At 45.3% G+C, this 27619-nt stretch overlaps 1 protein-coding gene across 1 annotated transcript in view; it reads left to right on the top strand.

Annotated features, from left to right (window-relative positions):
* Window positions 1–27619, top strand: part of VAT1L (vesicle amine transport 1 like) — a 166734-nt gene that overhangs the window by 4339 nt on the left and 134776 nt on the right. Inside the window, exon 2 of the mRNA XM_043898103.1 lies at window positions 24687–24816. Coding sequence (XP_043754038.1) covers window positions 24687–24816 — 130 coding nt within the window. The remainder of the gene's footprint in view (window positions 1–24686; window positions 24817–27619) is intronic.

Below are 27619 nucleotides of genomic sequence, written 5' to 3' on the forward strand. Positions count from 1 at the left end.
CATCACATCTGCTTAGTGATGAAGAGTGAGACCTTCCTAGACGTGAGCCTAGCTCAGCCCCCTGCTAACCAGCTATCCTAGGACTGGTCCCCTGGAGGCACAACCTGAGACAGGAATGCTGTTTGAAAAGGTTGATGGGGGGGGGGTCCTTTCAGGAAAAGGGGAGCCCAGGAGTAGGATAGGGCAGGGGAAGGAGTGAAGCAAGGGTTGGGTCTCAACTGGATCCCTCCAGGAGTTCTAGAGCATGAGTTGTACCAGTCAATCTGACCTTGTAGAAGTTGGGGGAGCCTTCTGGGCCCCCCACCCTGTCATTGGTGGGTCATGGCCTCTGGGCTGCTTCCTGAGTGGGGGTGTGGAGACTCTGTAACTCATGGAAGGGGGATCAGGGCTGCTCTGAGCTCCGACAGCCAGCTGTCCCAGCCACTGGGGGACAGGTGCGCTGCCGGTGACAGAGGTCTGGGTGAGACGCCAACAGTGCCCTCTACACTGGCTGACCTTGACCCCGTCGCTTACCACACTGAATGTGGGCTTCCCGGTCTATAGAATGGAATTAATAATAGCACCGCCCTTCAGAGCCAAGCCAGTCAATCCTCAAGGAGATCAACCCTGAATATTCACTGGAAGGACTGATACTGAAGCTCCAATACTTTGACCACCTGATGCGAAGAGCCGACTTGTTGGCAAAAACCCTGATGCTGGGAAAGACTGAAGGCAAAAGAAGAGGAGAGTGGCAAAGGATGAGGTGGTTCGATGGCATCACTGACTTGATGAACATGAATTTGAGCAAACTCCAGGAGTTGATGAAGGACAGGGGAGCCTGGCGTGCCGTAGTCCACGTGGTTTTGAAGAGTCAGACGCAACTTAACAACTGAACAACAACAGCTGTAGAGTGTTGTGAGGGGGTTTCAATGTGACACGCTGCATCAGGACCTTTGTGGTGATGCCTGACACAGAGCAAGAGGTCACCAAATGCTAGATGGTATTGTTCAAACTGTTATTCTTGATTTCCACAGGTTCCCCTTACAGGTTGTCATACCAGCACCCTTAGGAGAATGAAAGGGACTCTGCTAATAACTACTCTGGGGCAGCAGGGACAAACTGGGACTGTTCTGGGCAAACCGGGGTTGGTGGTCTCTCCTCCCCCCACAATCTCCTCCCCGCAATTGCTCAGGGTCCTGTCTACGCCTTTGCTGCCGGGGGTCTTGCCACAGTGGTGCTTCTCTTGGACAGGAGCTGGGAGGATTTGAGGCTGAGGGTCCCCAGACTGGGCTGCCGGAACCTACTTAAGTGGCCATTAACAAGTCTGTCTGTTTTGCGGCCCAGATTGGCTTGTGGTGGAAAGGCACTAATGGACTGGGGACATTTATTTTCCCAGACTGATTTACAGCAAGAGGCCACGTGAAACTGCTGGAATGAGACCAACTGGATGAAAAATAGTTGCAGCCAGTCATGGCTCCATTGGCTGATCTGAAAATGGGCTGAGGGTAGGCCACGCTAGAGGAAAGCCAAGAGATTGGTGGGATCCTGATACATCGTGAGGGTCAGGTGCTGGTGATGAGGCAGCCACTGAGCTGCCCGCTGTATACTTTGCTTCATTTTATCCTAATGGCCACTCAACATCAGTGTTACACTCTCCATTTTAAAGATGGGGGAACTGGCATTCAGAGATATGTTAAGATTGCGAATGTTTAGGTGGACAAGCGGCATAAAAATCCAAGTCTTCCTGTTCTGGACTCTATGATCTGAGGGACACAGTGACAGACGCACAGAGCAGAGAGAGAGAATGGACAGAAGCAATGAACGACCAAGAGACACAGAGAGGCAGACAGGCACAAAGACTGGAATTGGAAATACAGAGAAAGAACCGTGGATGCACTGGACTGACTTGAAGCATAGCTGATCAAACTCAAAACTGCATGCTGGGGCTTCCCTGGTGGTCCAGTGGTTGAGAATGCATGTTGCAATGCAGGGAACACCAGTGCAATCTCTGGTTCGGGAAGAGCCTACATGCGGCGGAGCAACTAAGCCCATGCACCCCAACTAGTGAACCGTATTCTAGAGCCTGTTCCCTGCAACAAGAGAAGCCACTGCAATGAAGAGCCCGGAGCCACAGCGAGAAAAAGCCCGCACGCAACCACAGAGACCCAGCGGGCCAAAGATAATTGAAAGTAAATAGATATATTTATTTTAAGTTGCATGCTGTCATCTTGCCTCCCAAAGCAGCCATCGTGGTTCTGAGCCACATCCACTTCCTCACCATTTTTGGGGTCTGGAATGCTTTTGGGATCCACTTAGAATCACATTGCTATGGTTGACCCAGAATACCCACACTGATTAAACATGATCACCACTCAAGACACTTAAGTTCCTTCCTCTGCCTCATCTCCTCCACTGGGCTATGGCTACACCAGCAACTTGAGTGCAAGATATGCCAAACAACACAGCATGAAAGGTCATCCAGGGAAATATGGCCAATGTGCTCTTCCCTGTGTCTATTTGAATCAATAAGTGGAGTGTATGAGGTTAAGTTGCAAAGAGCCAACTCATTGCTAAAGAGCCTGATGCTGGGAAAGATTGAAGGCAGGAGAAGGAGGCTGGGGGTGGGGTGGGCGACAGAGGATGAGATGGTTGGATGGCATCACCCACTGGATGGAATGAGTTTGAGCAAGCTCTGGGAGATAGTGGAGGACAGGGGATCCTGGCATGCTGTAGTCAATGGGGTCATAAAGAGTCGGACACGACTGAGCAACTGAACAACAACAATGCTCTTCTCTGTGTTTATTGAAATAAATAAATGGAGTGTATGAGGTTAAGCGACACAGATGTTTATAAAACTGAGAAATTGTTTGGAGGGTCCCAGTACCCGAGCTGGAAGCCACTTGGCACAGAGATTGGAACACAGTGCTCTGTGTTGGACGGGGTCATCAGGATTTGATGGGAAAGGATGACTCTCCAGAGTCACACTGAGCCCCGTTTGGGAATGAGAAAGTGGAGGCACTGCTTCAGGGGTCTCTGTTGTCCATCCGAGTTTGCATTTTTCCGTTAACTGTGTCCTCCCCGGGGAGGGCTGGTGATGGTGACAGTGTCCTGATCGGATAACGGAATGGACTTCCTGTCTCCCCAGCACTTGGAGGAAGCAAGGAAGCCCAGGATTGGAGTTTCTTCTACTCCATTAAAAGAAGAGACGCAGACCATCTTATCGGACGTCTGACATAGAGCAGTTTCCTGTAAACAGTAGCCTGAGCTTCATTAGACAGAAGCCAAAGGCAGGGGTCTCACGGCGGACAACGGGAGTGAGGACGGACACTCAGGCTCACCCTCCCCTCCACTGGAGGCATCTTCGCAGCAACAAAGCCTACCATCCTTGTCATTTCCCACCTGACCCACACCCATGAGGCTGTCATCCTTACTTTCTAAGTAAGGAAAGAGGGACTCAGATGAAATGGGAAGAGGAAGGACCTACAATACCTCTGAGTTCAGACTCTAATCCTGCCTCACTGAGGCTGACGGTGAGCAGACAGCACTGACAGCTTGCCCACAGCCCCCCTTGGTAAGAAAGACACCCTCCCTTTGGTATTACCATGAAGACTGGCAGAGAGTCTCTGACCAGCCTCACTGCTTCTTGCACACAATGAGTGGGTGCTCAGTTACTTTCCTTCCTCTGTTACTGGACTTGCCCCCCCCGCCTCCGGTGCCCTGTCCTGATCATCTCCCATCCAACAACATGCACAGCTGGAGTAGGGTGCTGGCTTTTGACTCTTATGCCCAGGGTTGGGAATGGACGAGGATGAATGTATGCTACCCTGACACCAACTCTGTGCACACCCATCCGTGGATGACTGCACAGATTTCTCCGATAGCTGGCTGTGCAAAACGGCCCAACCTCTGGAGTCTGGTTTGCACCCATCCAGCGGAACCAAAATCCCATGACCTTTGGGCAGATCACTGACATTCATGCCAACAACAAAACTCACCCAGGCATGGGGAAGAACACCCTGGTGACCCCAAGTTCCTGCCACTACTTAATTCTTCATACAGGTCTTTCTTGGCATCTTGGCATTTGTCATAGAAGAAAAAGTTTAATTAGAAACAAGAAGAGGCTCTTCCTAGGAAAGGGCAGCAGGCATGTAATCTCAAATTAGTTTGATTCCTCTGTATGTGATCTCACACAGAACATCAGTTGCAGCCACGGTATTAAAATGAGTAAATTTAATGTTTAATGTTTGAAGGCCCAAGAGACAAAATAGACGCTCCAGTGAAAGGAGCTGTTTCATCTTTGAACGTGATATTTTTCTAGATGAGAACCTGTGGGGGAAATTCTGTTCTCCAGCTCCTTGACCCCTCAGCCTTAGCCCCTTCCCCAGCACTGTCCCGGGGGCAGGAACATGCGAGCCACTGCTTTCCCGAACAGAACCCCCTCTGCAAATTAAAGCACTGGTCCTCTTAATCCTGACTTCTCCCCTCCTCCAGAGCCCATTGTAGGATAATTCTCTTCTGTGAAAAGACTAATAATGATTCATTTTGGGGGCTGGCACTGACTAAACATCCAAATTGAATGGGAGGCAGGATGCTTTGGGGTTATAAAAGGGTTAATGTTTGAAGTGAAACAGATGTGGTCAAGTGCTGAATTGGATCATTTTTTAGCAACGTTTATCACCTTGGGAAAATGACTTCCTCTTTTGAAACCTCAGTTTGCTAAGCTGTAATATGGGTATAATTATAGACCTTATGGGGTAATTTTAGATAGTGTCTAAAGTATTTAGCAATGGTGTTGGCACATTTCATATCCGTTGAATGAATGAAGTCCTTGTTGTATAGTATATGTTTAATCTATATTAATGGTGGGAAGGAGATGAAAAAAAAAGTAGGACATTAGAAAGTCCCTCCTTAAGCCATAAAGTTTTCTGAATGGAGTCCCTATTCAGATTCCACGTGTCTCCCCTAAAGGGTATAAGACCCTAAAATCAAAAGTAGCTGGGGGACTTCCCTGGAGGTCCAGGTGGCCAAGCCTCTGAGCTTCCAATGCAGGTGGCCTGGGTTTGATCCCTGGTCAGGGAACTAGACTGCAAAGTAACTTGAGATCCACGTGCCATAACTAGGAGATCCCAGCGCAACTGGGACTAAATGCCGTCAGATTAAAAGAAACCTAGCAACCTGGACAGGCTGTGCCACCATGGCATGGCATAAACACGAGCATCCACATGCATTCCCGGGGGAACGAGAGTGTGAGTGGAACCAAAATGTACAGTGCTCCTACTGCGCTCCAGGGGCTGGGCCAAGCTCAGGGACCTTCAGAAGGAAGGCCAGTCGCTTCTGCTCCGACCTCTCTGTCCTTCCTTTCAGCCATGCCGACCACCTTGGTGGACCAGTCCCTGGACTCCTAGGCGCTCCCCTTCCCTCTCTTGTCTTCTCCCTCCTCATGGGTCACTGCGGTCAGCTGCCTTCCTGAGATCTGGAGAGACGGAGGCCTTTCACCCCAGCTGCCTCCTGAGAGTTTAGCAAGCCCCAATGCAAAGAGAACTTTCTTCTCCCAGTTTTCATACATCAGGGAAGGGATCTAATTGGCCCCTCATAAATCACATATCAGCCCTTGGGTCTCTCTGTCTGTCTGGCCTGAAGGGGTAAGGCATAATGATTGGCCACATTGGTGTCTCACGCCCTCCTGTTCTGACCTAAAAGAAGGGAGCACTGTGATCGACAGCCCGGCCAGGAACTCATGAAGTGTGTGTGTGTGTGTGTGTGTGTGTGTGTGGTGAATGTGGGGTAGATACTCTAAATGGAAGGGAGGGCAGTTATCAGATGATGCAGGTAGGTAAGAAACACACTGGACTGATCCAAAGGGTAACCATCATGGCTGATGGGAGATGCCTCTTTGTCCAGAAAAAGTGGAGAATCAGAGGGGGCACTGGGGAGGGCAGCTTCATGCCGTTTCTTGGGACTTGATGTCCCTCAGCACCGAGTCATTGAATCATATTAAATAACATATATAATGTTTTCAACTTTGAGGCCCATCGTCTTTTGAACCTCTGGTCATCTTAGACTTTCCAGAAGCTCTCTCTCTTCTCCTGTAACTGATGAACACATGCCCAGTGCTTCTGTAACAGTAGGTGTGCAATCCGTGTCTGGGGGAGTGACCGAATATATTACCCAGTGTTGGGGATACCTTTCGGCAGCAGTGGCCGTGTCACTTGTAAATGTGACTTTCCTAATACAAACAGAGGCCCATCCAAGCCCATCATCCTTCGCACTCCCCTCTGTCATCTTAGCTTTCTCTGAGTCTATCTCCCTCCAGCGTGCAGGTCTTTGAATAGGGATTTGAAAGAATACCAAAGGAGCTACGTTTTCGGGGAGTTTTACTTCTCCTTGACACAGTTTGTTCTCTTGCAACCAGAAGATTGCTTCCTGAACCCTCTAATAACTGCTCTCCCGAGGCCGGGAGATGTGGGTCTCTAACTTCTCAAGATGTTCTGTGGTTTCCTCCTCACCGTCATCCGGCCCCACTGGGGGCTGCAGGCCGGGGCTCTTGGAGAGAGCCCAGGGTGTTACCTCTGGCGCCGGTTACTCCAAGAGCACTTGCTTCAGTGTTCCTGCGATGCTTGCACGCCTGGGGACCCGAGGCTCCACCAGCCTGGCTGGTCAAACGTTTCACTAAAGTAGAGTGTTGTGACAGTCCTTGTGTAAGATACGCACACATCAAATCATTATGCTGTACACCTTAAATTAACAGTCTGTCAAATACAGCTCAGTACCACTGGAAAATAAATGAATAAATATTTCAAACTATTGGGGGGAAATAACCTTTTAGAACAAGTGGTATGTCCTTGACTCTGTTCTGACCTTCCTTAGTAGGTATCAGGACCCCCATCTTCCATGCCTCCCACATAGTTGCCAGGGTATCTTAGTTGCTGTGGCCTGGGCTCTCAGAACATAGTTCTGGCTCCCCGTTGATTGAAACCATCTCCTGTTGCTTTGTTCTGCTCCTCCCGTACACTGAAGCCACCCAGTGTGTTTCCCCCTTTCTTCTCCTTCCTGGGTGGAGCCTGGCCTTCTGCTAAAAATGTGGCCCCCTTTCTACAGCAGGTTCTAAAGCAGCATGTGCCACCTTCCTTATCAATGTTTCTGCTGTTTGGAGCTAATAATAACGACACTCTTGTCATTAATTATCTATCATCTTTATTATCACAATGACCTTTACTGAGTGATTTCTCACAGCACCATGTTAAGGGTTTTATAGAAATTTCCCAGGTGGTGCTAGTGGTAAAGAACCTGTCTGCCAATGCAGGAGACGCAAGAGATGCCGGTTCAATCCCCGGGTCAGGAAGATCCCCTGGAGGAGGGCATGGCAACCCACCCCAGTATTCTTGCTTGGAGAATCCCATGGATGGAGGAGCCTGGTGGGCTGCAGTCCATGGGGTCACAAAGAGTCTGACACAACTGAAGTGATTTAGCATGCACATGTGTACTTAGCATGATACCAATCATTTTCTGATGAAGGGAAAGGATCAGAGAAATAAAGAACTTGCTAAAGATGATGAAACTCATAAGACAAAGAGCTGGGATTTAAGCCAGGGTTTTCTTCACTCACTTTATACCCACTCGTCACGAGCCCTTGAAGTTGAAAAGTAATCTGAGTGGTACCAAAGCCCACATTGAGTCAAGCTTTCTGCTTGCATTACCATAGGCTTCTTCATCTAGGCTTCTATTCTCCAACTCACATTTCCCTTAGCAGGACTGTTTCTCTTCTTTCCCAGGCTTATCTGCTCTTCATACAAATAGACACATAGTGGGGCAACCCCACCGGCTCAAACAGTCTAAATTCTACAGTAAACTCAGACGAAGCTTGCAAACTGCAAAGCCCTCTCCCCGTCCTCCCAATGCAGACACATCTCCTTCTTAAAACAGACTATCCATCAAGTAACAGACTTAAAAAAAAAAAAAATCCCTAAGATCAGAAAGAATTGCTTTTCATTTATCTATGCTATCCTTAGTTCAGTCAGCTAATGGGGAGCTATTAAATCCACCGTTCCTATGACTGGCCTCAATGATTTTGTAATTGGATTCTCTTTATCCTCCAGCTAAACTGACTAAAATTGTTCCGACTGGGGACCTTGTAATAAGCTGTGACTCAGTGTTTCCTCAGCCAGAACCCGGGATGTGTAATATAGCTAAAATTGTGCCCCCTTTCCCAAAACATTCTGTTAAGGTTTATCTGCTTTCAGATCCTGGAGAACTATTCTCTCTGATCACAGAGGAGATGGTCCATGCCCTGGGACTGCTCCTTCCTAGGAAATAAATAGCAGAGGCAAATTTGCACCCTCTCACTGGCTTGGAGTCACCGTCTCTGCCCTCAGCCTATGGCGCTTACAGGACACTCTTCCTTTTGCTCTTTTAACATTTTTCATTTCTGTTCCCATTCTGTTTTCCCTTTTGTAGCCCAGATTTAGCTGGGATGATTCCCTCTTGAATAGAAACCCAATTTTTCAATATAATTGAGAAGCACTGTCAAATTCTTTTGAGTCCTTTAGAAAATGCCAAAGCTGGAACTATTTGTGCTGCAGAGGAAGCATCTCGAAAATTTCTCTTCTCGTTTAGACATCCCTCCAATGCCTCCTCTCCCTCCAAAGTCTCTCCCCGTGCTCTTTAAACTCTCCCAGACTCTCAAACCCTGCCCTCATTCTCTCTTGTCTTTTGCATCTATCTTTGCTCACCTTTCACATCTCTTCTTTTATCTTCCAGGATAAATATTTGCTCTTCCCAAAGCACATCAATCAAGCAGGTCTTTGATCTTCTCAGTTTTCCCCTGACTACTGACAAGGCTGCCAACCAGTAACTCCCTTTAGCAGGAGGAAGGGAAGAGCTTGAATCACGCCTCGGTGTTTTCCTACTTAACACCTTCAGGGGAGAAATCCTTGTTGGCAAGGCTAGAATGTGCCCTGGGCTAAGCAGTGAACATCAAAAGATGGATTTTAAGGGAGACTCCCCCTTTGAATTGTGCATAGTCCACCAGGAAGACAGCAGGGTAGTGATGTTGCTACTGTCTCCTTCTTAAGCTAATTAAGTTTTTTACTGAAGTTCAGTTGATTTACCATGTTATTAGTTTCCGATATACAGCACAACAATTCAGTTTTGCATATATATATATGTTTTTTCATATTTTTTCCATTTTGGTTTTAGATTTTATTTTATTTTTGGCTGCACTGGGTCTTCATAGCTACGTGCAGACTTTCTCTAGTTGCAGCGAGGGGGGCTCCTCCCTGGCTGTGGAGCCCGGGCCCCTCACTGCAGAGGCCTCTCTGGCTGTGGAGTGCGGGCTCTAGGCGCATGGGCTTCGGTAGTCACACGTGGGATCAGTAGCTGCAGCCCGCTGGCTCCAGGGCAGAGGCTCAGGAGTTGCGGCACACAGGCTTAGTTGCCTGGAGCACATGGAATCTTCCCGGGCCAGGGATTGAACCCACCAGACCTGCATTGGCAGGCGGATTCTTAGCTACTGAACTACCAGAGAAATCCTTCCATTTCGGTTTAGTACAGGATACTGAATAATACTCCTTTGCTCTAGAGTAGGCTCTTGTCACTTATCTATTTCATAAACAGTAGTTTGTATCTGCTAATTCCAAGCTCCTGACCTGTCCCTCCCTCACCCCCTTTCCCCTTGGCGACCCACAAGTTTCTTTTCTGTGTCTGTGAGGCCACTTCTGTTCATGAGTTTATTTGTGTCGTATTTTAAAGTCCACATGTAAGTGACCTCATATGGTATTGGTCTTTCTCTGTCTGACTTACGTCACTTGGTATGATCATCTCTAAGCCCATGGTGTTGCTGCACATGCCATTATTTCATTCTTTTTTATGGCTGAGTGATATTCCACTATATGTATGTATCCGCTTTGTCCATTCTTCTGCTGGTGGACATTTCCGTTGCTTCCATGGCTTTGCTGTTGTGAATTGCAGTGAACACTATGGTACATGCATCTTCTTAAATTAGAGTTTTCATCTTTTCCATTTCTATGCCCAGGAGTAGGACTGCTGGATCATATGGCAGTTCTATTTTTAGATTTTGAAGGCCCTGCCAGACTGTTTTCCATGGTGGCTGCACCAGTTTCCATTCCCAGCAACAGCGTAAGAGGTTCCCTTTCTCGACACCCTCTCCAGAGCTTCTTACCTTTTAACAGTGGCCACTCCGACAGGCGTGAGGTGGTACCTCATGGTCGTTTTGATTTGCACGTCTCTAATAAAGGTTAATTAAATTTAGATACTGATTAAGGAAAATTAAAAATCCAGTTCCTCACTCACATTATCCACATTTCAAGCATTCAGTAATCACACGTGGCCAGTGGCTGCCCTACTGAACAGAACACACACAGAATACTTTTGCCATTGTAGACTGTCCCATTGCACTGGGTTGTTCTAGTCTTCAACCTGCTTGTTTTCCTACTGACATAACTGTTTTATGGAGCAAAGCTTTTATCAGCAGCAATGACAGGAGATAACCGTCACGTTGTGGCAAAAATGGAGTGTTTCTCTGGGGGAGTCCTCCTCCCCTCTGGGGTTCCAGTGAGAGGCCAGGCAGGAAGCACTTTGCACTATCTGGTGATACCGTCTCCCTTCCATGGGGAGGCGGGATGATGCTGGAGAGCTCAGGAGAACGGGAGCAGAGGGCGCAGCCACGCTTGAGTGGCGCTTAGCTGTAGGACCTGCATGACGGCTGCGTGGTGAGGTGTAACTGCCCGCCCTGTGCTCGCTGTGACCCGTGTCCCACGGCCTGCTGGGGACTGTCATGCTGTGAACTCATTTATTTTGTTGCTCTCCGAACTCTCGGGAAGCAGAGGTGTCAATGTCACTGTTGTCACATTAGTCCCGAGCCAAGCCCCAATTCGTGAAAGGTCTGTTGAATTTAAATTAAATTCATTCAAATGCTCTGCACAACCAGTCTTTGCCAGGCACCTGTTTGAAGTCAGTGACTCCATCAGCATCTAACCCGGACCGCAGAAATGCTAACCTTTCTGGGAATCTCCTTGGGAATAAACACCTGCTGTGTTCCCAGGACAGGCTGAGGGTAAATAAGGTCCTCCAGGTCCAGAAATCGAGGCGTCCTTCTCGGCATCAGGGAGAATTTTTCCTGGACACATTCATGCCATGCTCTTCTGCTTCTGCTGAGAATGGCTGTTGACATTTAGATTCTCAGTGTATCTCCTTGGCCATTTTGTTCTGTGTTTGAAATATTAAACCGACAGGTGTTTCGAATACTAATGTGGACCTATGATGGGAACATATTTCCTATCTCTGAGGAACAACAGACCCGCACAACTATAGCTCAAGCTGCGTCACCCACACCGTCAGTCTCTGTGTTACAGATTCAGGCATCTGGGCTGAGCAAAAACAGCACCGTTGGCTTACTAAGTGGTTGATCGCAAAACACATCGATGTGTCCAAGAACTTCAGGTCTCACATCTAAAAGTAATGGTTAAACAGAAAGGTAGGCAGGAATACGGGGAGCCAGACATGGAGGAGACCGCTGTCAGGAGCCATGGCCAGGGGTGGGAAGAAGGCAGCCTGAGCATCCATAACACACCTAGAAATATTCTTCTTCATATTTTATTTCCTCTGCAGACAGAAGGAAAATGGTGGAGTCGTAACTGAAGTTTTCTGGTTCTGTGCGTTTTGTTGCGTTGTTGTTTTTAAGTAGAGGAGTCAGATTTTTAAACCAGGGAGTTCATTTTAGAATTTGGACTCTTAACACTATCCCGTGCCATGTTTTAGTATCAAAGATGACAGTCTGTTTAGAAAATATGGTGGGATTGAATATTTTTTTTGAAAGTTTTTTTAATTGAAAATTTCCCTTCTGTCTCTTTTGCTTACGTATCACCTTAAATTATTTAGTCAACTTGAATGTCACATTTTAGTTGTTTATTCTTGGTTGAAGGATTTGAAGAGTAGTCTGCAGGCTCACTGGTGAAGATCTTAGCAGAAGCAAAACTATTTGTTTGGAGGTTTCTCCCTCTTTTCTATAATTTTTTATTTTTGCATTCCTTTTTAATTTAGGTATAGTTGATGTAAATATTATGTACGTTTCAGGTATATAGCATAGTGATTCACAGTTTTTAAAAGTATACTCCATTTATACTTACTGTAAACTATTGGCCGTATTCCATGTGTTGTAGAGTATGTACTTATAGCTCATTTATTTTATGTGCTGTGTGTGCTAAGTTACTTTAGTCATTTCCAACTATCTGCGACCCTATGAGGCACAGCCTGACAGGCTCCTCTGTCCATGGGGATTCTCCAGGCAAGAATATTGGAGTGGGTTGCCATGCCCTCCTCCAGGGAACCTTCCTAACCCAGGAATCGAACTCATGTCTTCTTTGTCTGCTGCATTGGAAGATAGATTCTTTACCAGTAGCACCACCTGGGAAGCCCATTTATTTCATACATGGTAGTTTTTACCTCTTTATTCTCTACCCCTTTCTTGCCCTTCCCCCATTTCTCTCCCCACTGATAACCAGTAGATTGTTCTCTGCATCTGTCCTAACACACTCTTTCCAACTTCAGATGGAGCTCAGGTGGTTTCTCTCTGCTGAGGTCCACCCAGGACAATTCTGTCTGTTCTCCAGTAAAAGGTGCCATTTGAGATGTGCATAAAAGTTCTCCTTGCTTTAGACAAGAGTCTTTTTCCTTCCATAGCAGATTTGTATCAATCTGTTTTCATAGTCTTGAGATCACAAAATGGGTACTTCAGTTCAGTTCAGTCACTCAGTCATGTCTGACTCTTTGCGGTCCCATGAACCGCAGCACGCCAGGCCTCCCTGTCCATCACCAACTCCCAGAGTCCACCCAAACCCATGTCCATGGGTCAGTGATGCCATCCAACCATCTCATCCTCTGTTGTCCCCTTCTCCTCCCGCCCTCAATCTTTCCCAGCATCAGGTTCTTTTCAAATGAGTGAGCTCTTCAAATCAGGTGTTCAAAGTACTGGGGTTTCAGCTTCAGCATCAGTCCTTCCAATGAACACCCAGGACCGATCTCCCTTAGGATGGACTGGTGGGATCTCCTTGCAGTCCAAGGGACTCTCAAGAGTCTTCTCCAACACCACAGTTCAAAAGCATCAATTCTTTGGTGCTCAACTTTCTTTATAATCCAACTCTCACATCCATACATGACTACTGGAAAAACCATAGCCTTGACTAGATGAGCCTTTGTTGGCAAAGTAATGTCTCTGCTTTTTAATATACTATCTAGGTTGGCCATAACTTTTCTCCCAAGGAGTAAGCGTCTTTTAATTTCATGGCTGCAATCACCATCTGCAGTGATTTTGGAGCCCAAAAAAATAAAGTCAGCCACTGTTTTCACTGTTTCCCCATCTATTTCCCATGAGGTGATGGGACCAGATGCCATGATCTTAGTTTTCTGAATGTTGAGCTTTAAGCCAACTTTTTCACTCTCCTCTTTCACTTGCATCAAGAGGCTCTTTAGTTCTTCACTTTCCACCATAAAGGTGGTGTCATTTGCATATCTGAGGTTATTGATATTTCTCCTGGCAATCTTGATTCCAGCTTGTGCTTCTTCCAGTCCAGTGTTTCTCATGATGTACTCTGCATATAAATTAAATAAGCAGGGTGACAATATACAGCCTTGACATACTCCTTTTCCTGTTTGGAACCAGTCTGTTGTTCCATGTCCAGTTCTAACTGTTGCTTCCTGACCTGCATACAGGTTTCTCAAGAGGCAGGTCAGGTGGTCTGGTATTCCCATCTCTTTCAGAATTTTCCACAGTTTATTGTGATCCACACAGTCAAAGGCTTTGGCATAGTCAATAAAGCAGAAACAGATGTTTTTCTGGAACTCTCTTGCTTTTTTGATGATCCAGCAGATGTTGGCAATTTGACCTCTGGTTCCTCTGCCTTTTCTAACACCAGCTTGAACATCTGGAAGTTCACAGTTCATGTATTGCTGAAGCCTGGCTTGCAGAATTTTGAGCATTACTTTACTAGCATGTGAGATGAGTGCAATTGTGCGGTAGTTTGAGCATTCTTTGGCATTGCCTTTCTTTGGGATTGGGATGAAAACTGACCTTTTCCAGTCCTGTGGCCACTGCTGAGTTTCCCAAGTTTGCTGACATATTGAGTGCAGCACTTTCACAGCATCATCTTTTAGGATTTGAAATAGCTCAACTGAAATTCCATCACCTCCACTAGCTTTGTTTGTAGCGATGCTTCCTAAGGCCCACTTGATGCCATATTCCAGGATGTCTGGCTGTAGGTGAGTGATCACACCATCATGATTATCTGAGTCGTGAAGATCTTTTTTGTACAGTTCTTCTGTATTCTTGTCACCTCTTCTTAATATCTTCTGCTTCTGTTAGGTCCATACCATTTCTGTCCTTTATTGAGCCCATCTTTGCATGAAATGTTCCCTTGGTATCTCTAATTTTCTTGAAGGGCTCTCAAGTCTTCCCCATTCTATTTTCCTCTATTTCTTTGCACTGATCACTGAGGAAGGCTTTCTTATCTCTCCTGGCTATTCTTTGGAACTCTGCATTCAAATGGGTATATCTTTCCTTTTCTCCTTTGCTTTTCACTTCTCTTCTTTTCACAGCTATTTGTAAGGCCTCCTCAGACAGCCATTTTGCTTAAACAAAGCCAAAATATAGGAGAAAAAAAGAAGAAGAAGTATTGGGAGCAAGATTTTCTGAGATCGGTGATTATGGTCCTAGATGTTTTTAAGCTATCAGCTGTGATCAAGAAACAAAACCAAATCTTCATTCTGGGGAAATGAGGGAATGACTCAAACCTGTGTTTCTTTGGCCCCTCCCCCTTGGGTTTGGAATTCAGTGCTTTGATGAACATCGCAGCAGCCAGAGGAGAGCTGAATGAAGGGCAAAGCAGTTTGAGGTAACCACCAAATAAATAAATATTTAAAATGTAAAAAAAAAAAAGGAAGGGCACAGCTTCCTGGCTGCGGTGGCTCAGCGCAAAGCTGCAGGTTGGGAGCCTCCGGGCCAGGCTGCGATGGCTGCTGGGCAGTGATGTTCACCAAGCAGAGGGAATTCCAGACTCCCCGCATGCCGTCTGGCCGTGTTCCCTCTGGTGTCTGGGTCTCCACCAGTATCCTGTGATCCCCACCTTCCCGCAGACACAGAGAAAGCCCCGAGCTACTATTTTTCATGGATTTCTCCAAGCCGTTTACTAACCCTGCATGTATATTTTTCATAGCTGAAAATTATCTCTCAAACCCTGTAAAAGACTTTTTTTTTCTTTCCCCCAGCATCACTGAGATAGGACTGATGTATAACACTGTGTAAGTTTAAAGTTAATTTGATACAGTTGTAAACTGCAAAATGATTACCACTGTCCCATTAGCCGCCTCCATGCTCTCAGGAAGTCACCGTTTCTTTTCTGTGGCGAGAACATTTAAGATCAACTGCTGCACGTGTTTTGATAGTTTGTCTGCCTTTCCCCTTCTCTTTTTTTCTTAGTTTGTCGTGTCCTTGACGCTTTGATCTCTTCAAGTCCTTGCTTTCTCTGCCTCTTTCCCTCTCATCCTTTAGATCCCAGTTTAAAGATATCATCCTCTCCTTCCTTCCCAGCGTTGGTCATAAGGACCCTAGACCTTTCCTTCTCAGAAACCACCATGCAGAGGACACCTCTGTAAATTCTCACCATCAGTGAGCACCATCACCGCTGCTCTGGGCCAGCAGGGGGATAAAACCCTGCAAAGGAAGACCCCTCTTATGGTGGATGCTGGGGTACACCACCCAGGGCCCCCTTTTAGGACTGAAGAGCTCCTTCCCCCAGCTATAGCGAGTGCTGGCTGCTGCGGGCTGCAGTTACGTCCCTGCTGAGGAGTTGCCCTCAGCAGAAGGAAGTACCCTCGCCTGAGATCAGAGCTCCTCCGAGGGACGGCTCTCATCCAATGAGCAGTTGACACGAGGTGAAAAGGTCCAGGCCCCTTGCCTGGATCCATCATGACTTGAGGTCTCATCCTAGCTCTAGAACTCTCCACGGATAAATTGTGTCCTTTTTTACTACCACGTCAGTGTTCAACCTGTCCTTCCACTCAGCCCAGCTTCCCTCACCCCCGGGGAGGTGGTGTTCTCTGGGGTACCTCCTATCGACCCTCCTGCATGCAGAGCTGAGTCTCAGAGTCTGCTTCCCAGGGAGCCTGACCCATGACGGCTTCTCTGTGTGGTGACGATGGTGATGGTGCTTGTGGCGCTGCTGACAACGCCAGCCGCTCACACTTCCTGAGCACTACGGTGTGTGAGGCATCCCTGTGTGAGGACAGCGTCCTGTCACCTGCGATCCACACCAACCCCGACAGCGTGAGGCTGTTCCTAGCGCGTTTCTGAGATGAGAAAACTGAGGTCAGGGAGATGAAGCAACCCCCTCGTGGAGAAGTCAGAAAGCAATAGCTAAGGGTTTAAGTGTAGCTTTGACTATAGAGCTTCCCTGGTGGCTCAGATGCTGAAGAATCCACCAGCAGTGCGGGAGACCTGGGTTCGATCCCTGGGTGGGGAAGATCCCCTGGAGGATGGAAAGGCTACCCCCTCCAGTATTCTGACCTGGAGAACTCCATGGACTGTAGAGTCCATGGGGTCACAAAGTGTCGGACACGACTGAGTGACTTTCACTTTCTTGTGGAAGTTGCTCAGTTGTGTCTAACTCTTTGTGATCCCGTGTCTGACTCTATATAGACCAGGGATCTTCCCGACCCAGGAATCGAACCAGGGTCTCCTGCACTGCAGGCGGATTCTTTACCCACTGAGCTATCAGCAAAGCCATCACTTTCACAAAGGGTGTCACCAAAGCTAAGAGTTCTTTGAGAAACCCTTGTTGAGGGTCCTTGTTTTAACTCCATGGTTATCTTGTCTGTGAGTCCATCTCCTGCTGGGCAGGTGAGCTCTCTGGCTACACTTCTATCGAACCACTCATCCCACTGTGTTGTAATCAGCTTTCACGATTCTGTTTCCCCATGAGAAACTGGGCCCCCTGTGAACTGCAGACATCTAGTACTAAGTCTCCGCTCAGGATATAGTAAGTGCTCAGTGTGACATGTGAGTTGAGAAGGCCCCTCTCTGTAACTGGAAAAATTGAGTGGTGGTCTCTCAAAAGGAAAGCAAAGGGCAGTAGCCTCTGGAGACATCACTTGCCTTCACCTCTTGGCTTTATAAACCTTGATGTGCCTCCCTGTTGTTCTCTGTAAAATCTGGGTAATGTGTATCTCTTAGCCTTGTTATGGTTGCTGTAAAAATTAAGTATCACACTTACAGACATTTAACACCACGCCTGATACATAGTATGCACCCCATAAATGTTATCTATTACAATGACTTAGCCTCAAATAATTCCTTTTCTCCCCATCCCTATCATCTGAGGAATTAGAATGGGGGTTTCTACAGATCTACTAGTTTCTTGGGGGCTCCTCCAACCATCACAAAGCCCTACATGAGAACCCATCACAGAAAGGACCCATCTCTTCTTGAAAAGTCTTCTTTGTGGGAATGGCTGATTTAAGGCTACTTAGAGCAATTTTTCTCAGTGCTGATCACACATGAGAATGTGTGCCTGGGTAAAACAGAGTCTCAGAGCTAGGACCAGAGTGTGCACATTTGGGGATTTGTGGGCCAGTTGGGGGGTGGAGATATATATATATATATATATATATATATATATATATAGTGTGTGTGTGAGGGGGGAGCTATGATGGTGATGACATGCATCCAGAAAATTACTGTACCTGACACTCACTCAGACTGTGCCCACATGGTCAGCAACTCCTGTGGGGGGAGTCTCACAGCTGTGAGGGGAGTCTCACAAAGAGTGAGACTGTCTTACACAGATCTTGTTAAACGTGAATTCAAAGTATTGGGTTGGCCAAGAAGTTCGCTCTGGAAAAACCTGGAGGAACTTATTGGCCAAGCCAGTATCTTGGAGATTTTTCAGAGAATCATAGAGTTCATGAATTGAAGAAACTTAAAACATGTCAGCTGGTTCTATATCTTGAATTTCCTCCATGACATCTCTTTGTGATCTTCAGAAATACCCTTACTAACCAGGAATGTGACAGCCAATCCAAAATTTTTATCAGCAATTTGGACAGAAAAGTCAATGGCTTGATAACTGCATCCTCAGAGTCTACATGTCCAAAAGGAAGAGCCAGTTTTTTGGATGAAAGAATTAGGATCCAGGAAAGAACCAGACAAATCAGAATGATGAACCTAATCTAATAAGACCACATTTAACAAAAGTAATATAATTCTTTGGACTAGGGTCAAAAAATTCAGCTGCGTTAGAGGACTATAAGAGAGCTTTTCATTTTCTTATCTACTTAATCATCATCTATTAATTTTTACCTTGTCTCATCCCAAAGACAACTTGATATAGCTTTAAAAGAAATGATACAACAGCAGTTCTCTAAGTGTGCTTCCCAGAGCAGCAGCAGCTGGAAGCTTGTTAGAAATGCAGGTTCTTGACCCTCCCCCAGACCAGCTTAGTCAACAGTGCAGGAGTGGGACCCATCCATCTGTGTTTTAATAAGAACTCCTCAGAATTCTGGTGTACAATCAAGTTTGAGATCCAAGATAACAGAGCCTAAGATTTTTTAAAATGGAAACCCCAAAGCATTCAGAAAGTTAAGGTGATGATGAGTGTTAGAATGACATAGAGAATGAATTCCAGAAAGCTCTGCTGTTTTCAGGGAGGAGTGCTACAAATTTGGCCCAGAGCTTCCTGGTAGCAAATGCAAAGAAAGAAATATGATCAGTTTCTACACTGTACTGGGCCTGTGAGACCCAGGTAAACTAAACCTCTGTGTTGAAATTTGAGGGAAAATTCCCAGTCTTCATAAAGAAGAGAATGTATATTGTAACAAATGATATGTTCAACAGTATCCCTCAGAAAGTAAAACGGGGGGTTTCTGAAGGTGGTTTCTGTGGCCATGTGTCTCTCAATTGAACCAAAGATGGGGCAAGATTAGGGATTCCTACTGAGTGCAAGATCAAAATATATGGTTGGGCTCCATTGAGCTGCATTATTAGAGAAGTAGGATTCTGGAAGATTTTCAAGATTTTCATCACACTGTCCTTTGTCTAGTGATCTGTGTGTTCGGGTTCCTGTGGTCAGTGCCCAGGACACTGATGACCTCTGGGAAGAACAAGATGGCAGGAGATCCAAAACCCTTTCCCATGAGCAGCTTTCACCTTACCCTCACCTGGAAAATAAAAGAGGACTTTCTCCACATCTACTTGCTCTTCTTTGCTAAATCCCTCTTTGAGCCAATTTTCTCTCAAACTGGAAAATGAATAAACTATAGCTGGGTTGATTTTTCAGTCATCCACTTACTGGTGTCCTTTAAGAAATAACTCAGAAGCTTTTTTGCCCGGCAAAGGAAACCATAAACAAAGTGAAAAGACAACCTACAGGCTTGGAAAAAATATTTGCAAATGATGCGACTGACAAGTGACAGATTTCCAAATTATACAAACAGCTCATACAATCCAATATGAAAAAACCAAGTAATCCAATCAAAAAGTGGGCAGACGACCTAAACAGACATTTCTCCAGAGAAGACATACAAATGAGCAACAGGCACATGAAAAGATGCCTAATGTTGCTAGTTAGTAACGAAATGTAACTCAAGCCCACAATGAAGTATCAGAATGGCATCACTGAAAAGCCTGCAAATAATCAACGCTGAAGAGGGTCATACAGAAAAGGGAGCCACCTATATTGTTGGTGGGGATGTAAGCTGGTACAGCCACTGTGGAGAACATTAGGGGGGTTCCTTAAAAATCTAAAAATGGAGTTGCCATTTGACCCTACAATGCCACTCCTGGGCATAGAACTATAACTTGAGAAGATATGCACCCCTATGTTCACTGCAGTGCTGTTTTCAATAGTCAAGACATGGGAACGACCTAAATGTCCATCGACAGATGAGTGGATAAAGAAGATGTGGTACATACATGGGCTTCCCGGGTGTTGCTAGTGGTAAAGAACCCGCCTGCCAGTGCAGGAGACTTAAGAGTCATGGTTTCGATCCCTGGGTCAGAAAGATCCCCCAGAGGAGGACATGGCAACCCACTCCAGTATTCTTGCCTGGAGAATCCCATGGACAGAGGAGCCTGGCCAGCTAGAGTCCATGGGGTCACAAAGAGTCAGACGGGACTGAAGCGACTGAGCACCCACACATGCCTGATACATACATGCGTATGATGGAAGATCACCCAGCCATAAAAAAGAATGAAATGATGCCGCTTGCAACAACATGGATGAAATCACAGATTATCATACTAAGTGACGTAAGCAAGACAGAGAAAGACAAGTATCATACAATATCATTTATCTGTGGAATCTAAAAAATGATACAGTTGAGCTTATTTAAAAAACAAAAATAGACTCAGAAAGAAAACGAACATATGGTTATCAAAGGGGAGGGGGGGTGGAGGGATAAATTCAGGAATTGAGGATTAGCCGATATACACTACTGTCTATAAAATAGATTTTAAAAAGGACCTACTATAGCGAAGGAGCTATGTTTAATATATTTTAATAATCTATAATGAAAAAGAATCTGAAAAAGTGTATATCTATATACATGATATATATGTATATATACATATATAAAAAGCTGAATCACTTTGCTGTATGCCTGAAACCCTGTAAATCTCAGTCATAACACTTTAAGCCTCTTATTTGACTAATAATTTAGTGTGGGAGGGAGAAGAAGCCTTACGTTTATAACTATATCAGTCTTGGAGAAACACAGGATTGCATTTTTGCATCAAGCACCTCGCAGCAGTATTTCTTTTTGCAGCGCTCTCAGATGTTTAAGAGAGCCACATAAAAAGTCAGCAAGAAAGACACCTGTCAGTTACCCCTGGTGTGGGCCTGAATCACCAGGCATAGTCATGGCCACCCCCTCAGAATTTCCAGCTGAAAATAAAATCTTAGAGAAAATTGGAAACTATTATAATGACGATGTATGGCTTGATATGCCCCTGTGTTTTTTTCCAGAGGGGGTGGGAAGAAAAACGTGTTTGACAGACCCAAGTTTAAGTCCCTGCCTTCACCATTCACTGTCTGTGTGATCTTGGGCAAGGAACTTATTATCTCTAAACAATGTTACTGGTTTCGCTTGAAAAAAAAAATAAATGAGGTCATTAATGGTTGTCCAGTGGGTGATTTACGGATATTGATTATGGCATTTGTTTTCATTTGTATTTTGGGTTCATGAGGCAGAAACCACACCTGTAACCCAATGACAGGCTCTGTTATAAACACACATGTGAAGTATCCGAGGACCCCTTAGATATCTGACGGCAGGAGGCACATGGGGCTAGGCGGTACCACAGATGGTAGAGAGTCGTCTCCTCCATCCTTGATAACTCCGCAGTGAGGTGTGTATAGCTAACCTGGTGGAAGCTGTTGGGTTGGCTCTGCGACCCAGCTCAGTTCTGTCTTTTGACATCCTCTCTGGTACCAAGTTGTTCTCTTGATGCATGTTTCCCAATTCATAGTTTTTGAGATCCAGTTCTTGGACCAGCTCATTTACTCTATGCTGAATGGGCTCCTGCTTAAAGTAGGAGTGGCCACTCCTCCAGCACTGGGTCCAACCACTGGTACATTCAGCTGGCAAAGAGATAGGAAGTTATAAATGTGGCCCCTGGGTGTGCCCCCTTCATCAAGGGCAGTGGATGAAGTTCCTGTAAAGAGGGAATATGGTGTCATCTGTGAGGTCCCGGGGTCTGGACTTGGCTTGGATTTGGATCCTGACTTTGACAGTTTCCAAAGATGAGACTTTATACAAGTAACTTGTTGAGTCTACGTTTCCTCATCTGAAAAGTGGGTATGATAGTTCATTGCTATTGAGTCTTAAGCAATGGAAGGAAAGTGTTTATCACAGTTTCCGCCACAAATGGAGCCCTCAGTAAATGCTGGCTAGGTCCATATGAGGAGGAGGCGTATGGGCAGGCACATGCAGCAGGTCTGATGTAAGTACCTCTTCAGCTCCTCTCTGTGTTGAGATAAACAACACTGACCCACCCCCTCACGTGGGACACACCTCCTTCCTGTTTCCATCCTGACGGGATCACTGCATGCCTCACTGAGAAAACGGTGCTCCTGGCTCTATAAGGTCAGTCTTAGCCCTTCTCTCTGGTGTCGAGTTGCTGGCTCCTCATTTATAGTCACTGTACCCACTTCGTGCCGGATGGAAATTGAAGGCTGCCCTGTGGAGCAGTGCAACAAGCACCTCGGCTGAAGCCTTATCCAAGGGACTGGCACGTTTACAGATCTGTCCAGTCATCTCTTCTGCCATTTCTCCACCAGAGTCTTGGGAAATCATAAGTTTTCACATGGGGGATATAACACAGTGAGCTGAAATGTGTGTGAAATGAGATGGAGTGTTTGATTTGGGATGTAGAAAAAATTTTTTATTGTTATACAGTGATGCTTTATTTATTTGATTCTGTCGGAAAATGGGCTATTTCACACAAGTGAAGCTTACAGATAGCTCAAGTTTTCCCATTTCAGCTCTGAAATGATCTTTCACTCTCATTTAATGGGAATCTTCCCAAAATGTATGTCACACTTCAGCCTTCTTAATAGATATTGTTATTATTGAATACGTACTTTTTACTTGGCACAATGCTTAACTCTCATCAGTTTTCCCAACAGCCCTGTGATATGGGTGCTCTCATAACCCCCATTTCACAGATGAGGAAACTGAGGCTTAGAGAGGTTGAGGAACTGACCCAAGGTTCCCCAGGGAGAAGTCATGGAATTGAGACTTTATTGAGTCACATTATTGGAGAACATTTTGGTTAATAAGTGGCCCTAAGAACTATTAAACACCAAAACAGGATCTTTGGAAGTCTGCACACATATTTCAGAAAGTTGTCCATGACTCTGAGCATCCCTTGGCTGTTTCCTAAAAGGAGTTAGTACTCAAGCTGGCAGCACATGTTTTTGAATATTCATGAATATTCCTTCATTCAGTGTATGTTGCTTGAGTACCTCCTATGTTGCTGTGGGCATGAGGAATGATAGGTATTCTGGGAGCCAAGAAGTGTGAGGCATGCAGCTGTCTTCACAAAGGGCACACGTCAGAGATACTTCAGTGGGGGGAATATGGGAATCTTGCCTCATTTGTGGCTAGAAAAATCTTGAGAAAGGGGTGACTCTAAAATCTACCTTTCAAGGAAGTCACCCTCCTTGCCCTTATCCGTTGCTTATGGAGAGACTGTCAAGCAGAGAGCAGAGGTGGTAGGTAGACGTCCAAGTGTCCTTGGCTCCAAAGAGGCCCAGGAGGAAACAGACAAGCTGCGTTTAAGAGAGAGTTCAAGTCTTCTGCTTGGGAAAGAAGCTGTGGTCAGAGGCTAATAGGCCTTGGGCCAGACCGAGGAGTTTGGTTTCTCCAACCCATGTCTTCCTTAGATGGCAGCTTGTGAAAACAGGAAGTATGTTAGAGCCACATGTGGTGCGAAAAAAATACACGTTCACGAATTTCACATACATACTTGCTCACTTCATTCTTTCATGGGTGTTAAATGCAATTTTCAATTGTAGCTCTTAAAAACCAAAACAAAACCAATAGTTTGGAACATTGGTAGCATCATTAGAATCAAGTATGTGGTTTTCCAAGGCAATGACTTTGACATGGTTTAATGATAACTTTCTTATTTCAAAAGTAATATGTCTGTAGAAAATACCAAACGGCTTCTCTCAGCCAGAGACAACTCAGGTTTTTGAAATGAACCTTCCAGTCTTCCCACACCCACTGGCCTGTCCCTTTGACCTCTCTCTTTGGAGTCACCATCCTGAGGTGCACCCAGCGTGGTCTCTTGATGGCTCAGCCACCATTACGGCTAGCCTTTATGGCATGGTGCTGGTGTAAGTCTGTGAGATGGTTGAAAGTGAAAGTGAAAGTTACTCAATCATGTCTGACTCTTTGCGACCCTGGAATTCTCCAGTTCAGAATACTGGAGTGGGTTGCCATTCCCTTCCCCAGGGGATCTTCCCAACCCAGGGATGGAACCCAGGTCTCGTGCATTGCAGGCAGATTCTTTACCAGCTGAGTCACCAGGGAAGCCCATGAATACTGGAGTGGGTAGCCTATCCCTTCTCCACGGGATCTTCCCAACCCAGGAATCAAACCAGGGTCTCCTGCATTGCAGGTGGATTGTCTACCAGCTGAGCTACTGGTGACAGTCTTTTTGAGACCTTTTAAGTTAGATCTTTTTTTCTCTTTCTTTTTCATAGATTGGTGGGTGGCCATTATGTCTGGCTGCTTTCTATGTTTCTTCTTATAAACTCTTCCTAGTATTTTTTTACCCTGAATTAAGTGCTAGAATGGCTAATGACCAGGCTGGTCAATACATTTTTAGAATAAGAGTAAGGAGGCTGTGAGTGGGGACAATGAGGCTCTCTCTTGAATTAGAGCGTGAACACTGCAGATGCCATTTGAAGGGCTGAGAAAGCATAAGTTGCCTAGAGAGATGGTTGTTTTGCTTTTTGGGTGACATCTAGCTAAGTAACATTACTATTAGCCACATTTTGCCAGAAAGTTAAAAAAGAAAGAAGAGAGGAACTGGGGGAGGAAGGGGAGGGAGGGGATGGGAAGGAAAGAAGAGTCAAGTCAGTGCTTTCTTTCCATCTCACTGTGAATTTCTCTCTTTTCACGTTTGCTGTTTACAGTGGTTTAAACTTCATTGACTTGATGGTGCGCCAGGGGAACATTGACAACCCTCCCAAGACCCCCCTGGTGCCAGGATTTGAGTGTTCTGGGATTGTTGAAGCCCTGGGGGACAGCGTTAAAGGATTTGAGGTAATGTTTTGACTTCTGACTGAAAGGGTGATATTTATCTGGAATCTATTGAAATAATACAAGATTAAACAAAATATTATGCAAAATGCGTTTGAAATCATCTATAACGTGTCTTCTTGTTATTTGCTTTTTAAAATTTATTTCAGTTGAAGGATAATTGCCTTATAGTTGTGTGTTGGTTTCTGCCATACAACGAGTGAATCAGTCATAGGTATACATAAGTCCCCTCGCTCTTGAACTTCCCCCGCCCCAGCCCGCCCCACCCCTCTAGGTTTTCACAGAGTGTCGCCTGGAGCCCCCTGTGCTATCAGCAACTGCCCATCAGCTATCTATTTCACACATGTTTATAAGTGATAGGACTTTCCGAATGTCTCATGCCTTTCTCAGGGACCATCTTGTAACAGCTCCTGGCAACAGTCTGGTGAAGTGGCCAGGGGAAACTTTAGCATCCTCTTTATTCACTTGATAGTTATTAAAAAGATTTTTAAAAAGAAAAATATTTTTTTAAAAGATTAAAATGAATGCAATTATGGATTTGGCTGTGGATTAACCAAGCGTATACCCCTCCTCTCTCTACCCGTGGCTCCCATTTCACCATCATATCAGGCTCAGAAGTTAATTACAAAATGCAAAGGTTGGTGAGAAATAGCCTCTGTGTTTTATAATTTGGTGCCTTTAAGTATCTATTTAACCAATGCATTTAAGTGATCACTTATAAGTTATTATTTCAGACATTGAGAAAGGGCATTTTTGGATGAAAAATTTAAAGACAAAGGGTAGAGGTGTCTGACAATGAGACAGTATATGTGCTGCCGAAGCAAGCACTGACAATGAGACAGAATTGGCTATGGGTTGGTGGCTTGGGGAGTAAGACAAGTCTACAAAGGGTTATTATATAATTCTGTTTTTTTGTACGTGTACATAACTCCCAATAACAAAATTTTTAATCACTGAAAAGATCCTTTTTACCATTACCATACAAATCAGATAGGATCTGGTCTATAAAAACTAAAAACCTATGGGCAAATCAACTACACAAAACTGTGATAGTTGAGAGCAAGTAAAACCATTGGAAATCAGGCATAAGAGCTCTCACTCAACTTTAATGCTTCCCCATGGAGAGACGAAGAGACCTCACACTTGAGAATCCACCATAACCGGAAACACGGGCAAGTTACTGTTTTTCAGTCCCATCACAGCCCTGCAAGGTGAAGATTCTTATCCCCTTAGACATGAAGTTCAAAAGGGTTTGGTAATTTTCCATGAGGTCAGAATGAGAGCAAGTAGAAGGTGAACCTGAATTCAAACCACTAGAGAATTTTGACTCTTCCTACAGTCCTACAATCTTTACCCCTCCTCCCCACCTGCAAATGCTGCATTGGATGGTTAATACAGGAAGAAAAATCCTGTAAAAGGCAATGCCAAAATCCCCTTGGAATCAATTTTGAGCCTGCTGGTTGGTCTCAGTACCTCGGAGCCTCAGTATACTTTGAAAATATCAATATGCTCCAAATTCATTATGATGCATGTCTGGACACCTCAACCAGCTCATCTGTCTTTTTGTCAGTGGTTTCCAGATAACACGGCAGAAAAACGTTCAGAGAGAAGTAAATGTGCTTTTTCTTTTCTTCTCTATGACTTTACATTTTCTGTCCCCAGGTAGGCAATATAACCAGAGGCAGCACCGTTTCTCCCTGAAAATGCTGTGTATAAGAAATACAATCTGTTCTCCATCCCTCCACATTATCCCAAAGGAAAAGATCACACCATTTGCTCTATCAATCCTGAGCACTGGATAAACAACCCATCATTTTAGGGATGGGTTGACCTTGGTTTATAGGGAGGAATCATTGTGCTTGATTATATATATTTTCCCTTATGTTTGATCTTTCTTTTGCTAGTTAGCCCTGGCTTGCTTATTGTCAGATTGATCCATCATCTCCTCCACCCCTCCTCCAGTACTTTCAGCTGCACAAACAAATAAAAGAAGCCACCTACAGGTTTACAGTCAGGGCATGATTGGGGAGAAAAACCAATACTAATATGCCCTCTATAAGTCTGACTTCAGATTTTCAATCATGTTGGAGATAGAATTCCACACAGCAACACACAGAACAGCTAGCTCTCTTGGCTTGATCGATTACAAGGAAGCCTTGAAAAATTATTGCTGGGAGCACTGCAGAAAAGGAATCATTTGGGCTTCGTTGCCAAGGACTAATTTCTTTTCCCTAACAGAAGCAAATAATGAGGTGAATTAGATATTTTTTTTTAAAAGTTTACCACCTCTGGACTCTGAGATTAGCATTTATCTGATGGCTGACCCCCTTTTTGCCATCTTGATAATGAAATGAGAGGCCTGGAGCAGACAACCCTGCTGGGCTGGCACGACCATCACTGTCAAGGCGGTTGAGATACTCTTTTCCCACACTCTGTTCACACTGCAGGTCATCAGCTACTCTGTGATGTTGATAGAGCTTTAGGTTTGCATGACTGTAAAAGGAGGATGCCAATATTAGACCTGAGCGATCCTCTGGTCCAAGCCCTCGCATCGGCCATGATATTCCTGACATCATCATTTGATTCTCAACGCTTCCAAGGATTGGCGCTCACTGCCCATGAGACAGCCTCTCCTATCCATCAGTTTCCTCGTTAGACAGCTCTTCCTCTGCTTCATGAAACTCAGTGGGTCGATATTTAGCTTTTGATCGTTAAACTGTGAATTCCATGGGAGATCAGGAACCAGTCTTTTTAAGAGTTAGCATTGATTGTTCTTTCCTCAGTTTACATGCACCATGCCACATAG

This window comes from Cervus elaphus, chromosome 4 (assembly GCF_910594005.1).
Source record: "Cervus elaphus chromosome 4, mCerEla1.1, whole genome shotgun sequence".
NCBI classification, from domain to species: Eukaryota; Metazoa; Chordata; class Mammalia; order Artiodactyla; family Cervidae; genus Cervus; species Cervus elaphus.